Here is a 17,391-nt window from a genome sequence, read left to right on the forward strand (position 1 = left end):
ATCGCTATCGCGAAATGCTATCGCCTTGACGTTTCATTAGTTTTTTCTTTTAAGTTTCCCGCATCTTTTGACACCAAATTTGGGATGCCCAGGCACGCGGTTCCAAAGTTGCGTATAAATATTTACGTGCATGTCAGACCCAATATTGCTCCAAAACATGAATTTGTGTACAATTTCAGTGCAAACTGTGCTTACAGGCAAAGTTCATAAAAGCATGATTAAATAACATATTTTCTTGTTTGGAACAATGTCGCGGACAAATTTCATCAAAAGAACAATAGAAAACATAAAGTCGAAAAAACAAAGAAATACATAAGAAATTCAAAAAACAATAAAATACTTACGAAATTTTTTCTGATGGCACAATTTTTTTCTCTTACATTTGCTAAGTACACTAAAAAGAATATTTACACAAAAATGTGCCTGTTTTGAGCTTTATTTAGTGATTTATACCAAATTGTCTGATTTCATGCATCATTAAAAATGCATAAATTAGCATAATTCAGCATAAATGATAATTTTTTGAAAAATTAACTTCATGGTACTTTAGATTTAGAATATTCTTAGAATTTTCGTCGCGATCGTGCGGTCGACGGCCGAGATCTGGAAGGCCCCCCCGGCTCTATCATCTAGTGTAAATAGCCCGGCCTAGTTAGGATTAACAGACTACTGGTTTGCATTCTTTACATGTAGCTGTAGGTGTATGTCTGAGACATCACCTCTGTGTCATCAAGATGGAGGCTACATCCGTAGTGAGATCTGTGGTCTTGGCCTCCAATCAATACAGTCGTAATCAGAGTGAAGCCAACCTTGCTCACCTGCAGAGCCAGCTAGATGTGAGTATGTAGTGCGGATGGACTATTTTGATAGTGAAAGCTGCATGAAAATTGGGGGAAATTGGCCAAAAATATTCATGTATTCAATCATGTCTGAAGAGAGTGGAACCTTTAGATTGTAACTGATATGTATATGGAAACCATTCTACATGAACTTTGTAGTGCAATTCTTTCCAGTTTCCCCTGTCGTGCTAGTATGTTGTAACTAGACACATTTAAAATATAATGTATTTTGTTATGATAAATACAAGTGGACATATATCATCAAACTGTATTGTAGTTCTGGAATATACACTGTACGAGTAAGCATGCAAACAAGTGAAAATGACCATTTCATGGAGTTTTTTTAGTATTTTTCAAGTCAACTAGCAACTTTTTCTGAAGTCTGGCAGTGATAGCGGCACAAACTGCAAGAAATACATAATTTTACCAGTTCTACCCAGCAAAGAAAAGTCTGTACATGTAGTTCAATCCATGATGTGGCATGTACCCTTTTACCGGTAGTTTTGTTGTTGTTGCTGTTACGCTGTGCCACATGCAGTGCATTTACGCTGTGCACTGGTGGTCTTTATCAATGGTAATGTTTACGTAGATGTACTGTGTGTGTGCATATCATATCTGTTTCATCCTCACTCTTCATTTCACTCTCCTTCCCTCACTGTAGGTTTTGATTGGCATCACATCAAGGGACAAGTCCCTCAGCTATTTTTCCCCTCGTCAGCTCCTCCCTAGCGAGTGCTTAACATGCCTGGTTGACCTTCTCAATGACCCTGCGACCCCACTGAACCTTGCTCTAAAGGCAATGGTGCTGCTATTCAATCTTGGTATGTAGTGCTCATAATATGTGCTCATGATACCTTTTCCTTTTTGGGTGCTAACAGAGCATTTGATACATGTAAGTATTGGTCATGCTTAATAATGTGAAGTCTTCAATGTGCAAGCACAAGTCATGTTTGATGAATTCAGCGATACATGTGATACAGGTGGATGAAAATTAAGTTACATAAAATGATTGATGGGTGAGTTATGATACCTATAACTTAAAGTCATTGTCACGTAAGTGACTTGTTTTTTTTTTTTTCTCTCTCTGCTACTCTGACACCGAAATAATGGAAATTCAAACTGTTCGTATACAGTTATGTTCGAGTTTAATCTTTCAAGTCTTTGTAGCTTTCTCGTTCATAACAATACATTCAGCATAAAAGATAGTATGAAACAAAGCACAAATACATAACTTAGATTATCTTGGATGACCTGAACTGGTGATCCCCTCAGCTTGGCTCAGTCGCCATCAATGCCGGATACACTCGTCGTCGACCTCGGCACAGTCGCTTGGCTTGTCTCTCGGAAGCACCCCCTTGACTTGGCCACTCAGCTAGACGCTACCCTATCGGCGGTCCTTTCAGCTCCTCGGCCTTCACTAGTCCCTGCTACCACGCAGACTCATGCCTTGATCTGCGATGCCCGAGCTCAAGCGACGACGAGCAGGCAAATGGAGATTGAGCTCCGTTCCAAAGTTCGGATCATAACTGTCCGAGTTCAGTTTTATCGGCAGCTGGAGCTCGCATCTCACCGACGTGGAAAACCCCCAGAAAAACGACTGCTGCCTAAGCGGAGATCTATGCTGGATGTCTGATTAAAGTGTTTCTCCCCGATCCTCTACATTACTCAGCTTTTTATTAGCTTCCCTAACCATAGATGTTCACACTAAAGTCCCTTACACTCCCATACATTTGCCTTTTCATGCCTTTCCTACACTAAAGAAATCATCCAATCATCATGCTTTAATATAGCCCTATTGAAACTAAACAATATGTCTAGCCATCGTCTAGACTGCTGTTACATAACATCTTTACTCATGAACTTGTGAACAATAAACTACAACCAACACCCTAGTGACACTGACATAGCTGAGTCTCGACTGAGCTAGAGAACATTCCTAGCCACCACCTGGATGGGAGCTATTACATAACACCTCTATTCACTCAATTTCTATAGTCTGAATTAATACATAATACTACAAACCGGGCATGCTGTTGCCATGCTATTTCTTTAACTTTTACTTTGTCTCATTTCATGTGAATTTCCAGACAGTCACTTTCTTGCAATTTGACCTAGTGGCTTTCTAGGACAGCTTTAAAGCTCTAAATCTTTTGCAAACTCAACCAGATTCGATTTCACTTCACCGGCAAAATCAAAGATAAATTTCTCTCCTGACAGTCATCCAATTGATTCTCACTGACACAACAAATTAAATGCTTTTGAACTGGGGCATTAAGATTTTTTGAATAGTGCTTCTCATTTGCCTTTGTAACAAAATTAATACAGTGGTATTAAAAATGATGTGCAGAAATAACATAGATGTAACTGCAGGTGAATATTAGACTAGCATAACAGTCGTGCTTTCTTTTCAAAGTTCTTTATACAATCAACAACAACCAGAGGAAGATGCTCCAGCAGAGTAAAAGAATCAAACACCATTCATGCCTGTTTCATAAAAATGCATGTACAACAACAAGAACAAACAATTTCAAACAGGTATCATAATTATGTGCAATACAAAGTGAAGTGCACATTCATTTTAGCAGCCTAGAGATGCAGTCATATTGTTTTTATTGTTTTCACCATGCAGCTTCAGACTGTGATGTCAGGGAAACCCTTCAGGTGACCTTTAACCTCCCCGCTTCCCTGGCATCTTTCCTGAAACTCCAGAGGGGTTCGACAGATGACACAATCATTGGTCAGGTATGACCTATGAGCAGGTCTGAGTAGAAGGACACACTTTGTTACCTTAACTTTAGATTCAAAATGTGGAAACTTCAGTTTCTAAAAGGGCATGTATTCATAATAGCGTTTTTGAGTGTCAGAGTCATGTTTGCAATAAAAGGGTAGACAAACTTTCCTTGGACAATATCTGAAGAATGAATAAGTTGTTTGTATTTTTTTTTCTTCTTTTTCCAAAAATTCTTCTCAAAATAGTCTTCACACTTGCATGTTCCAACAGTGCCTGTTTGTGCAACACATTTTGAATGAATATGTTAAGGTGTTCATCCTTTTTATGCTGGGGAAAAAAAAAAAATCGAACCTGAACTCAAATGCTTCAGGTAGACAGTTTGAGAAGAGATGTTCTGTCCACTATGCATGTAGGCTGTTTTTTTTATTTTTTTTAATTTTTTTTTTAATATGGACACTTCCTACATCAGGGTTGCAAAATCCAAATATGCAATTTTGCAATCAAGACAATTTCAAAAACCATTACATAATTATTCTGACAAGTTATATGCTGGTGTAACTTATATTCTGAGAATACTTCACACTACAATATGAAATATCTTGTGCTAAATCACCACAATTATATACATCATGTTTTAGGATTATAATGTACAATGCACATCAAACAGTTCTCAGGAAAAAATATCTTTGAATTTCTTCTTCTAGTGCATTCAACTGCTGCAGCGGGTGACATACAACTACAGGATAGTTTACCCCAACAACTACGTGGAGGACCTCGTCCAGTTCCTGCTAACTCAGATGTGAGATTAAACTTTTCAGATCTTGCTAATCATTGATTACAGGTGCCCTGTTGTGATCCCCATACACCACAACTAAGATAAGCATGACATACACATGTGAAAAAGGGCAATATGTAATTCCTCAAAATTAGCAGCAAACACCAAACCTCAAACTCTTTTCTTTTGAAGGTCTTATTCAAAGCTATGAACATAGCTCTTTCCAGTACTTCTTTTATTCTGCCAATTACTTACTGGTAAATCATTTTGAGTTGAGTTATACACATTTTTAAGTTTTCACTGCATTATACAAGTTTATTTTTACCCTATCAAGTTAAGTTGAAGATTCATTCCTGTACTTGGTCTTAATACCTACTGTTATTCAAGCAAGCAAAATCTTAATGATATTGTGAAAAGGAGAAGACATGCCTACAAAGTAAAATGATATAAAAGCAGAATTAAGCCTTGATACCTGCGGTAGCAAATTTCCCACACTTTGCCAGTTTCCTTAGGTTTTAACGTCCCCACTATTGGATCACCTCACTTCAAGTCCAGTCTCATTTCAAAGATATTAGCATAATGCACTGACAGTGATTTTCCCCTCTTTTTTCCTCAGACTTGGACAGGAGACAGAATTGACGATGCCCTGCCTAGGGTTGCTGGCAAACTTGTGCAGACAGAACATTTCCATCCAGGCTCATATCAAAGCTATGGTGAGTGCGCATAGTTAAAAAAAATTAGATAAATAAAGTGTGCAGAAATGTTGAAAGTAACTGGAACTTTTCCTGAAGTGGAGGACACATTAAAATCCTCTTAAAGGAAACCAAAACCCAAAGAGCAATGCGGATGGAGTGAAAGCAGCAATATTAGTAGAACACATCAGTGAATGTTAGAGGAAAATCGGACAATCGATGGAAAGTTACGAATTTTTAGAATTTTGGTGTTGTAAGCACTGGATAAGGAGACTACTATTAGAGTTCATGACGTCATGTGTGGACAACGATATAGACAATATATATTGAGAATTTCACAGAAATTCATTTTTCATGAAAATGACACATTCCATCAACTTGTTATTGACATAGAATGTTATGGGTAATGTTATCCCCCCTGCTTTCTGAAAGAGGTTAGTCAAGTGCTCTTTTATTATGCTAGAGAAGTGAAAGCATGTTGGTTTTTCTTTATATTTTCTTTATATTGTCCACACATGATGTCATAAATTGAAGTAGTCTCCTTATCCAGTGATTACAAGACTGAAACTTTAAAAATTCATAACTTTTGCATTGATTGTCCAATTTTCCTCAAACTTTCACTGATGTGTCCTAATAATGTTGCTGCTATCACTCAATCCACATTTTTCTTTGGATTCCTTTAATTTCATCTTTTGCATGTGACCTTGTCATGTCATTAATCAGTTTTGTATTACTGGAAGAATGTTTTGCTGGCTCAATACTGAAGTTATTGAACTTTACCAATGATAATGTTGGAGTGAATGAACTTTACCATTGATGATGATGTTCAAATGAATAAAAACCACTCAGGCATTGAAGAGTTGAAAACTGTGCTGCCACTCTGTAGAAATATGTAGCAAATATCACCATGCTGTTTAACTGTTCTTGTATGCTGTATTCTAATACTTTGTCTATGAGGAAAGTGGAGTACCAGTGTAGCACAATAAATCTGGTTGCTCACAGCTTTTCATGTTCGAAAGGATTAAATGATTAGTTCCAACCCCAAGATACTCATATCTTCATCTTTACCCCATATCACTGTTGGGGAGACAGACCTTAGGTCCCAAAAATGTCAAAAGTTCAGGAGAGCGAAAATACATGGCAGCCAAAGCACTATGACGCATGGTATCATTTTGTATCAAATTTGATTTGATATTAATTTTTTTTTCCTCCATAATTATTTGACATTGTTTAAATATGTTGTAATACACTGTATGTTACAGTCAGCGCTGTGTTGTTGCTTTTTATTTAATTTGGCCAGCATGGGTTGTTTATTGATTATTTTCATTTTACTTGGAGTAGGACAGAAAAAAGATGGGACTATCGATGTACTGCCATATGATATGTTCTGCCTTTTCTTGGGATTTTCTTTCACGCTGCCTTTCCCTTCTCACCCAGGACAACCTGAAGTCCATCACAAAGACTCTAATCAGATTCCTGTCACACAGCAGTCTCACAATCATCATCTTTTCTCTGTCCATCCTGACGAGTCTGTGCTTGAATGAAGAGCTGGGTGACAAGGTAGGTCTTAAAGGGACGCTACACTGAATGTTGAAGTTGACTATGATAAGAACAGGGTAAAGTCAAACGCTGTTTTAATACAATATTTTACCGAATACTCTGTGACGATGCACACAAAACTAATTGCGAACTCTTGAAAACTGATATGATATGAAACTTATGATTATTATATCTAAAAAAAAGCACTATAAAACAAATTTAGGGAAGATTACATGCCACAAGTGTGTAAATGGGAGACTTGTGAGGGAATAGCATCATCATTTTATATGATTATCATGTTTGAATGTAACTGACTGACTGAATGAATGAATCTGACAATGACTTAGAAGTCAAGATACTTATACAGTTTCACAGTCAAGGAAACAGAAAATTGCTCATTAAGAAGAAGAAGAAAAAATTACACTTCTTGTTTACAAAAAACAAACAAACTAAATTTCTTTCTTGTTTTACAAGCTGATATAGAGTGTCTTAATGTACTTCTACTCTCTAATTTTCAAGCTTGGTTTAGCATTTAAGCAAATTGGGCACTAGTTTGTGACTGCCTGAACCTTTCTATTCTTTCCTTTGCAGTTATTCAATGCCAAGAATATCAGTCAAACATTCCAGCTCATCTTCAACATCCTCATCAATGGAGATGGGGTGGTAACGCGTCGCTATGCCGTTGACCTTTTCATTGACCTCCTGAAGAGCCCAAGGATACAGCAAAGTCTTCTTATGTAAGCTCCATACAAGCGTTTAACACCTCCAATGTTCTCATGTACAAAGTGTGCAGTTACATAAATTTAAATGTCACTTTTAAAGTGGAAGCAGTAGATGGAAATGCTAGCCAACCCACAATGCTTGCTGTGTTCGAGCCTCCTCTCTAGTGAGTAATTCATGCTTCTTTTCAGAAACCTTATTCAGTCCATATTTCACTTCTAAAAAATCAGAAAAAAAAAGAAATGATGATGAGTACCAGCACTGTCTCCCCCCCCCCCCCCTTCTTTTGAATCCACTGGTAAGAAGCCAGGGATGTGGTTCATACATGGGTGCATTTGACTCACAATAAGTGCAGTATCAAAATCTTCAGTCCAATCTGTTGTGCACAGCTATTCAAACAATGTTTTTTTCCCTGCATGTGTGTGTGAGAAAGCAGTGGGAAATCATATGCAAAGTTGAGATCTTCTAACGATGAAAAGAGTGTCCATGTGATGCCTTATCTTTGGTCTGCTGTTGTTTCCTTCATCGACCACTCAATGGTTGGATTGAAGAAAATGTGCATACATGACACTGCCCTGGTGCACTCCAATCAATTTGGAAACGATGGTCACCATTCCTAGCCATGCAAATAAAGTTCTCATACAGGCATGTGATAATAGTATTCACTACTTACAGTGAAAGAGGTGTTGACCTCCTTTTGTTGTTGTTGTTGTTATTTATCTGGCAGATTTCAACACTTCCAACTGTGCCTTTGCAAGGTGTTGGGTCTGCTCCCGACACAGGACGATGAATCAGTCAACAAGGTGAGGATTGAGTGCGCTATGTCAAAACATGTCCGAGGTGCTTGCATCATGTAGAGGTTTACAAAGAGGTTGCAAATGAAATACCAACAGCTACTCTTAGTGTAATATGAGTTGAAATACTTGCAGTTCATTAGATGTTGTGCAGCAGTTGCCTTGTAAATTGCAAACTTAGTTTGCTGTTGTATTATTTAATATTCAGTTATTGTAAATCGCATGATGAAACAGGTCCAAGATGTGCTTAACAGACGATATTCAGATAAGCCAAGAGTACTTGCCAGGGATTGCTTGTCAAAGATTCATGGTGCAGAAACTTTATTTTTGCCACCATTCACACATTAACCCCCCCCCCCCTCCTTTCCTCCAACTAAGGTACCAGTAAAACAAATGTCCTCTCCATGAAGTAGTTTGCAAACAATTGCACAATGCAAAGTTTGCAGTTTCCATGGCAACCTCTTGACAACAGTTTGGCAATAACTGTTTATTTCATTTTTAGTCAAGTTTAGTCTCATTTTTATACCCCCGCCAAACGAAGTTTGAAGGGGGTATATAGGAATCAGCGGACGGTCGGGCGGTCGGTCGGGCGGTTGGTCGGGCGGTCGGTCCGTTGCAAATCTTGCGTCGCGAACTACTTCCTCAGTTTTCAACCGATTCCCATAAAACTTGGCACAGATGTGTGCCTTGGGTTGTAGATGTGCAAGACGTATTTTTTGACAGTACCCAAAAGTACGTTGCCATGGTAACGGCATATTATGGGCAAAAATGAGTACAAATCTTGCGTCGCGAACTCCTCCCACAGTTTTTGATCAATTTTTATGAAATTAGGTACAGATGTTCATCTGAATATGTTAATGTGCAAGACACATATTTCCGCAGTGGCAAAAAGTGCGTTGCCATGGTAACGGCATGTTATTGGTAAAATATAGGGCAAAATGCTTCATGGCAAAACTGCTTCATCAGTGTTCTTCCAATTCTCATGGAATTCATATTGAATGTTTGTCTTAGGATATAGGTCAGCATGACACATTTCTTGACAGTGACAAAAAGTATGTTGCCATGGTAACAGCTCACATATTATGAGCCAAAATGATGGAAAATTTTGTGTTGCAAACTACTTCCTCAGTTTTTGCCCAATTTCCATGAAACTTGGTACAGATGTGTGCCTTTGGTTGTAGATGTGCAAGACGCATTTTTTGACAGTACCCGAAAGTATGTTGCCATGGTAACGGCATATTAATGGCAGAAGATCAAGGAAAGATCTTGCGGATTTAACTACTTCCTCAGTTTTTTGACCAAAGCTTATGAAATGTGGCACACACCTTGATCTTGGTGGGAAGATGTGGAAGACATATTTTTCGGACGTGTCGGAAGCTGCGTTGCCATGGTAACGGCATATAAATGGCGGAAGATCAAGGAAAGATCTTGCGGATTGAACTACTTCCTCTGTATTCGACTGAAGCTCATGAAATGTGGCACACACATTGGTCTTGGTGGGAAGATGTGCAAGACATATTTTTTGGACGTGTCGGAAGCTGCGTTGCCGTGGTAATGGCATATTAATGGCGGAAGATCAAGGAAAGATCTTGTGGATTGAACTACTTCCTCAGTTTTTGACAAAAGCTTATGAAATGTGGCACACACAATAGTCTTGGTGGGAAGATGTGCAAGACATATTTTTCGGATGTGTCGGAAGGTGCGTTGCCATGGTAACGGCATTTAAATGGCAAAAGATCAAGGAAAGATCATTCCTTGGGTAAGACTGTCGTCACGGGGCGGGGGTATTAATCACCTACAGTGATATTTTTCTAGTTTGATTTAGGAGCAGCACTCGGTGTTACAATCACTGTAGACCTCATTATGAAACTGGCCTAGTACAAAAGTTGTGTTAACAGAGGGCTTGACATTAGTGGTGGCCCGATGGCTTGGTGGCCTGGGGTCACTAATAATTGATGTCGGGGCCACCAAATTTTTATAAAGACTATGTTTATGTGACCGGATCAGACAGCTAGAATTCAAAACTTTTATTTCCTATTATTTCAAGCCACCAAAATCTTAAATTCAAATACTTTAGTGGCCCATGTTGGCCACTAGAGAAAAAAGCTTAGAGTTGATTCCTGATTATATATTGTTAAACCACCTGTCTGTGCATTTTTGGTGCAAATCTTAAGTCAAGTACTATGCTGAAGAATGAAAAAGAAAATGTCCTTAATTTTCAGATTTTTGAGCTGATGCTGTCCTTTTGTACCATCACTGGGCTTCGTCCGACGGTGTGCCGCAGCATCATGGCCCCTGATGTTTCGGGAGGCAGTGACTCTGATGACCCCCAGTCATTTTTTGCCATTGCAGAGTGGGCATCGCGCCCTGTACAGAGCAACAACACAGTCTCCCTTCTGGCCTTGGACCTAATGAGAGAAGTCTACGAAGTAAGACAAAAAACGAAATGCTTTCGAGTGTTCATTGAAATTTTCATCTATGTTCTGTAGTAGAGATTATGTATTTCTCTCCTAACATATAGATATTGACAGACAAACTTAATTTGTGGAAACTCTGTGTATTTTTTGCTTGTGTGATTTTATGTATTTGCAGAAGTTTTAATGAGAGCAGTCTACGAAGTAAGAAAAAAAAAGGAAATGTTTCCGAGTGTTCATTGAAATTTTCATCTATGTTCTGTAGTAGAGATTTTGCAAGTTACAATATTTATTGATCTTCAAAGTATGATGTATTTCTATCCTAACATATAGACATTGACAAATAAACTTAATTTGTGGAAACTCTGTGTATTTTTTGCATGTGTGATTTTATTGGGTATTTGCAGAAGTTTAAACTCAAAGGCCCGAATTCACGAAGGTGGTACAAATGAAACCATGGTTTAAGCCATGGACAGAAACCATGGAGCGCCAAGTGTCGCACGGAATATTTCGTTGCAAAATTGGTAATTTCTCGACAAAATGACCATTTCGATAACGAAATGATCATTTCATAGACGAAATGTTCATTTAGTTACAAAATGTTCATTTAGTTACAAAATGTTGTCATTTCGTTACAAAATAATCATTTCATCGACGAAGTGACCGATTCCGTAATGAAATATTCTATGCGACACTTGGCGCTCCATGGTTTTTGTCCATGGTTTAAACCATGGTTTCATTTGTACCACCTTTGTGAATTCGGGCCAAAAAGTAGTTCTTAGTTATAGAAGAATGATAGGAATATAAGAATCTTATAAGTCAATGCCATGACAGTGCCAATCTACCTCCAACTGATATTCATCTTTTATAGGAAATGCTCGACTCTGGTCTAGTGGCGCAGCTCTCACCACAGACGGATGTTGCAGTTCCCATGGCAACAAGACTCATTGTCCCATTGCAGGACCTAGAGGGCGCATTCATCAAGCACAAACTGACAAAAATCACCAAAGTCATGAGTCTTCTGCTGAATATCCTTTGACATCTTGTACTGATACTGGGGTACATTGGCAATCTGGTAATTCCCTCATGGGGTAAAAGCTGTAGAAATTGTCCCACATGTACAATATAAAAGGGTAAATCTAACCTTTTTAGTGCTCTGAGCTGACAATGCTTGCTTTAATGAAGTTAAAGCTAGTTAATAAATGGAAAGGATGTTAAAGGGACTGTATAGTAATGGTTGAGGTGGGGATTCATGTTTTGAACATTCCTAAGTGAGATAATGAGAAACCTCTTATGAAATATGAAAGAACATGTAATTTTAAGAAGGATTCAATGTTTATTTGATGAAAATTGGTTTTCAAATGGCTGAGATATCCAAAAAGGTGATAATAATAAAAGGTGACAGGCCACGCCTTTCATTAGGATCTCTTTGTTTCACCTTGTTTTTGGATATCTCAGCCATTTCAAACCGATTTTCATCAGATAAACTTCTGATACCCCTTAGAATTGCATGCTCTTTGACATCTCATAGAGTGGTTTCTGGATATCTTGCAACACGTTAAAAGCTAAATCCTCACGTTGACCAGAACTGTACACACCCTTTAACTCACTTCAGAAAGGTATTCCCTGCTGTGCATTTTGTTGAGAAGAGTGCAGCGTTCCTCTTTTTGTATGTTGCCATCTCCTTAAAGGGGAAAGCCAGTCCAAATTCAAGTTAGTCTGATAAGAAAGAATAACATATTACAAGTTACAACGGTAAAATTTTTATCAAAATCGGATAAAAAAATAAGGAAGTTTCGCTAATTTTTAAAAAAACAGTTCTTGAATGGTCAATATGAATATGCAAATCGCAAAGTGAGCATGTCATCCCCTCACAACTTGACATACAGTTTGTACATAAAATTTTGAAATTTCCAGTTTTTCATTCAAATGAAATTATGCCCAAGGCTCAAATCCTGGTATATATAACTGATCACTATTCTGAAGCTAATCAACCAGGAATAACATCATGTTTCAGACTTCAGTGACAGAAACATTGAATTTTCATTGTTTTTTTGTACATGATCAATGGAAAATTGTGAAGATATGACATTGGTAGCTCACTCATTTGCACATTCATATCCACTGTACAAGAACTGTTTTGCAGAAATTAGCAAAACTTCAAAATGTTATAACTTCCTGATTTTTCATCCGATTTCAGTCAAATTTTTACCATTTAACTTGGAAGATTTTACTCTGTTTTATCAGACTAACTTATTTTTAGACTGGATTTTCCCCTTTAACTTTATTTGAAGTTCAAACAATCCTCTTTTTTTTTTTAGGGTCATGGTCAAGTTCTTCGTATTGTTCCTTTAATGAGAAACTTTCTTTAAAAAGAAATTGCCCTATGTAATCCCAAGAAATTTACCATAGATACTGCCAGTTTTTACAATAAGAGAAGTTTATTAACCACAGTATGCGACAGTGTCGGCCTACAGCTCCTTACCAGGTGTATATATCGCACTGTTGTATACTCTATACAGTTGTACTATGAATTGTACAGTTTTCATTTCTGCCAAGGCAACATACAGGAAATATTGCCCCTTGACCCTTGATGATTTGCACCCCTTTGTAATGATGACAGCTCAAGGGCTTACATCAGTCGGGTCATGAACTTTGAACCCTGCCTGGCAATTGTTGAGCATCAGCTGAACAACAATCAGGTGGGACTAAGCAGGACGCGTGTGGCTGCCGGATACTGTGACTGGGGGTGAGTCTTATCCCAAGAGAATCTCACTAGTAATTTCCAAGCAGAAGTGTAAAGTTTTATTAAAGAAACAGTGAAATGTGTGCAAGATTGAGATTCTTTGGGGGAAAAAAATGAGAGAAAATTAGTGGAAATGTTAAGAAATGGGTTTCTGAGGAAAAAATAGTAGAGAAGAGCTCAAAATAAGTTACATGTTTTGGCCTAAACTTTTCACAGGTTTCTGCATTTTTTCCATCAAGCCAAAGTGCAATCAGAGCAGTTTCAATTCAACAGTGAAATTTGCAGGAGCAAGTGCAGTGTATGGGTATTGATAGCGTCCTAAATCATGGCGGAGAGTGTGAAGACTAGGCCATGCTGTGATGAAAAAATGAGAGTTGCTGAATTCCTATGCCTTACCCTTTGTTCTTGTCCCCCCATGTGTTGAGTGGTGTTTGTGAGAACTTCTACTTCAAGATACTGAGTGAATCTAAGTCTTGATGATTCATTACCCCATTGAGGATGGACTGATTTTGCTACTACATGCATTTCCTATAGACCCCTGCCCGAGTATACTGGGGACTTGTCCTCAACGGATTAAGAACATTATCACAGCTGTATGAATGTAGCTTGGAGTATTCGCACCACATTTTGTTTTCATTTGTCTTTTTGGTGACTCCAGTGACGCAGGTGTCGGGACGGTGCTGTGCATACTGGACCTCATGGTGTCTCTGCAGTCCCACCTGCCCCAGATTAAGACAGCCCTCTGTGAGTTGTTGCAGGTAAGACCATGTCAGGGTTCACTGAGTCACACTCACAAATATTAGAAATTTGTGTAGATAAGCATTGCATTCATTATCCAAGTTGACTAGATAGAGAATGGATAGTTCAGGCATTTCTCAAATCAGACCCCCCTTAAAAAAAGAAAGAAAGATGCAGAATCTTTTAGGTCTCCATGTTTTTTTGAAACAGCAATATTGGTCACAATCACATACAATTATGCAAAAAACAACAAAATACAGTTACCTTCTATGTCTCTTACTGATGTCCACTTAAACTAAACATTAAGTCCAGAAGTCATGACCTAGTAGTTATGGGAGAGAGGTTATCAGAAAATGATCAACCACAAAAAGTGATATTTTGTGATGTGTGTCAGATGCAAACTGACATGGGAGTTGTAAGATGGTGATTTCAAAAAGTAAGTATTTGGATTTGAGCTCTGGCACTGGCATGGTGGTTTTTTGTCTCTCGTGCTATTAGTTAACACCCTGTTCCCGGCTGCCACAGCAGCCCCATTTACCCAAAACATAGCGTGCAGTGGGTACGTGAAATATTCTCCCTTTTTCCCCTTCCGTATTTCAATCTGTTTGTTCCACCAATTGCTTCAGTGGACATGTAGCTATAATTCTCTATATTTATGGTGTACGTAGTCTAGCCTGACCTGACACCATGAGAATAGTGAATTATTTGTTATTCTCATGGTGTCGGGTCAGGCTAGACTACACCATAAATTTCTGTTGCGTCCCACTACGGACCACCTCCAAGTTTTGTTATGGCGTACAGTCACATTTTGTTATGTTTACCTGTTTATTATGGCCTACTTTGTTTCTCATCAGCACCATGACTACTGTTGCAATTTTTTTTGTCAATTTAAAAATCTGACACAGTATCCATGGCAATCACAGCCCATCACGTTTGTACATCCCGTCCCCCACATTGTCTCACATCCACGCCGTTTTGTCCACGGTGACCCGTAACGTGATTGCCATGGCCGCTGGGAGCATGGTGTAAACACGTTATTAGATTTGACTTTGTAATGATAAAGATTTATTTTGCTATTCATTTGCTGTTGTCATGTCTAAATGCTGATCTTAGGTGATTTTAAATGGATCTGCACTTGACCTGTGTGTGCTCACTCTCTCTTGAGAATGACATGTTGATAAAGCAATACAAAAGCAAAGCAAACCGAAAGGGACTCTCATTTTATCCATATTCCTCCGCCTCAGGATCAGAGGATGGTCCCCTTTCTCGCTCATGGCCTGAGTTCGGAACGTAGGGAGCGAGTCCAAGTCAGTCTCAAACTGATCAAGGCTGCCACCACCCTCCCGGACTTCCCCTCAATCATGTAAGCAAAGTTGCCTAGTGACTTTCATAGAGCTTTGTTGCTGCTTAATTCATCTGCCTTTTTTTCCACAAGATGCATTCACATACTAATGATAGTTTATAAGTTACATTCAGACGGTGATCCTTAACCTCAAGGACAGGCTTGCTTTGAGAATAAGGTCTATATGGGGCGCCAAGAATAAGCCTTTTCCTCAAATTTTAATAGGGATCACCGTCTGAACGTAACTATTATTCCATAATCATTCCTTTCATTGTTAATCAAGGCTGAGGGTAAATTATACATCAGAGGGAGGAAAAGCTCAGGCAAGCTTTTTTTTCTCTCTCTTTTTTTTTTTTTCAGAGTAGTACTGACTTTAATGCATGCCTGCATTTACACTGTATGTTGTTTGTCTCTCAGCATCTTTCCTTTAATACTGGTCTTAACTACATGGCAGTTTTGTTGTAGCAGTTTATTTTTAGATGTATGTTTAACCTGTTGAGGATGAGTCCTGAGTATACTTCGGCAATTGTCTATGGGAAATGCGCGTTGTAGCAAAATCAGCCCGTCCTCAATGGGTTAAGCACTTTCAGGGTGCTGTGGACTGCTCATACACATTAATGGAAAGGATGGCATCATTCAACTCTTGCTAGGGAAGAACTTATAAGAATGAGACCACAGATGATTTGAGTTTGTCCATTGGGTTTCCTTATACACGATTGTACCTGACTTTGACATGAATGCAGCTTCATCATTCATGACATTGCTTTCAGGTATAAAATTAAATGCTTCTAGCCTTCCAGTCCATACTAAGCCCATTCGTTCTAATCAGTGCTCAGATTTGGGTACAATCAACTCAGTCCAGTTGCCCAGTAATGCTGAGATTTAACCACTCTTGACATTTCAAAATAGGTTCAACTACAGCAAATTTTGTATTTGTTCTTGTGTGTTAGGTTTTAGTTTTTGTCCTTGTTGGAGTTTTTCCAATGGTACTAGATATGATATTAAGACAGGTCTGTATTTGCCTTGCTTGTGTATTGTGCTGTGCTTTCAATTACAAGAAGAAAAGATGAATATTTTAGTCAAAAACTTGCTCAATACATCTTGTTTTACCCAGTCTTGGTGAGTGCATAGCCTCAAATAATTCCCACCGGATAGGGTCTGGTCAGGAGGGGTCATCTCTTGGCCACACTGGACCAGTACCCCACCCGTCCCACAACCTAAACCAGAGCCACAGTAACGGGTACGACCTCTCAACCATGGGGTCGCGCCTGGAGCCCAGCGTCAGGGCACCAAAGGTCACAGGTCACCAGAATGCTGGCATCGACAAGTTGATTGACCGAATGCAGACAGGGCTGGATGTGAGTGTGTGACTTGTAGTCAAGTTTTTCATCTGTGATCATTTTGTGATGCAATACCCGACGATGATGAGCATATTGGACCACCATCCTTAACTCTTATTTGCTCTGTGCTGTGGTTTGAGTGTTTAGTTTGAACTTTGGGTGCAGCTTTTATTAATGGAAAAAAAAATCTTCATGTATGTACAATTCATAAGTTGAACTTGGTTGAATGATTGATTGGGGGAAAATAATATTTCACAAGCATAGTGTGGCCCAGAATAGGTGTACCAGGTTAAACTCCTATCCCAGTTCATTTGTTTTTCACTCATTTGTCCTATTTCATTTCCAACAAAGATATAATTGCGACAAATCATTTGCATACACATAATGACACAAAATCAGTACAGCATGTACTCTAGGAAAATACTTTGAACTGAAATACAATAAATGTTGGGACATTTATTAGAAATACTGGATCAAATTTGTTGAAAATGGATGGGACTGCTAAAAAGCTGGACTCATAGTTTGCAGTCTCCTCATAAAAAAAAAAACCCAAACTCATTGCTAAACTACATGTAACTAGGCAAGAGTTTGAAGAGTCACAGCACAATTTAGCTGTAAGTAAACTGCTTGACTTACTTTTGACATCTCCATCTACGAATAGTCTATGCAGCAGTTCCATGTTAAGCAGACGGAGCATTTATTCTTTCTCTGTTAGGCTTAC

General features: G+C 38.6%; 1 protein-coding gene across 1 annotated transcript in view; it reads left to right on the forward strand.

The window, feature by feature from the left end:
- The first annotated feature begins 713 nt into the window (after nucleotides 1–713).
- Nucleotides 714–17,391, forward strand: part of LOC139725380 (protein CIP2A-like) — a 36,287-nt gene continuing 19,609 nt past the window's right edge. Inside the window, exons 1-14 of the mRNA XM_071636464.1 lie at nucleotides 714–836; nucleotides 1,501–1,660; nucleotides 3,469–3,581; nucleotides 4,275–4,369; nucleotides 4,962–5,058; nucleotides 6,475–6,597; nucleotides 7,168–7,313; nucleotides 8,024–8,099; nucleotides 10,313–10,519; nucleotides 11,376–11,532; nucleotides 13,109–13,253; nucleotides 13,909–14,008; nucleotides 15,233–15,351; nucleotides 16,445–16,688. Of these exons, the coding sequence (XP_071492565.1) occupies nucleotides 735–836; nucleotides 1,501–1,660; nucleotides 3,469–3,581; nucleotides 4,275–4,369; nucleotides 4,962–5,058; nucleotides 6,475–6,597; nucleotides 7,168–7,313; nucleotides 8,024–8,099; nucleotides 10,313–10,519; nucleotides 11,376–11,532; nucleotides 13,109–13,253; nucleotides 13,909–14,008; nucleotides 15,233–15,351; nucleotides 16,445–16,688 (1,884 nt within the window). The 5' untranslated portion in view covers nucleotides 714–734. The remainder of the gene's footprint in view (nucleotides 837–1,500; nucleotides 1,661–3,468; nucleotides 3,582–4,274; nucleotides 4,370–4,961; nucleotides 5,059–6,474; nucleotides 6,598–7,167; nucleotides 7,314–8,023; nucleotides 8,100–10,312; nucleotides 10,520–11,375; nucleotides 11,533–13,108; nucleotides 13,254–13,908; nucleotides 14,009–15,232; nucleotides 15,352–16,444; nucleotides 16,689–17,391) is intronic.

This window comes from Diadema antillarum, unplaced genomic scaffold (assembly GCF_040938485.1).
Source record: "Diadema antillarum isolate AM-2024a unplaced genomic scaffold, OU_Dant_1.0 seq00000035_RagTag, whole genome shotgun sequence".
In the NCBI taxonomy this organism is placed as follows: Eukaryota; Metazoa; Echinodermata; class Echinoidea; order Diadematoida; family Diadematidae; genus Diadema; species Diadema antillarum.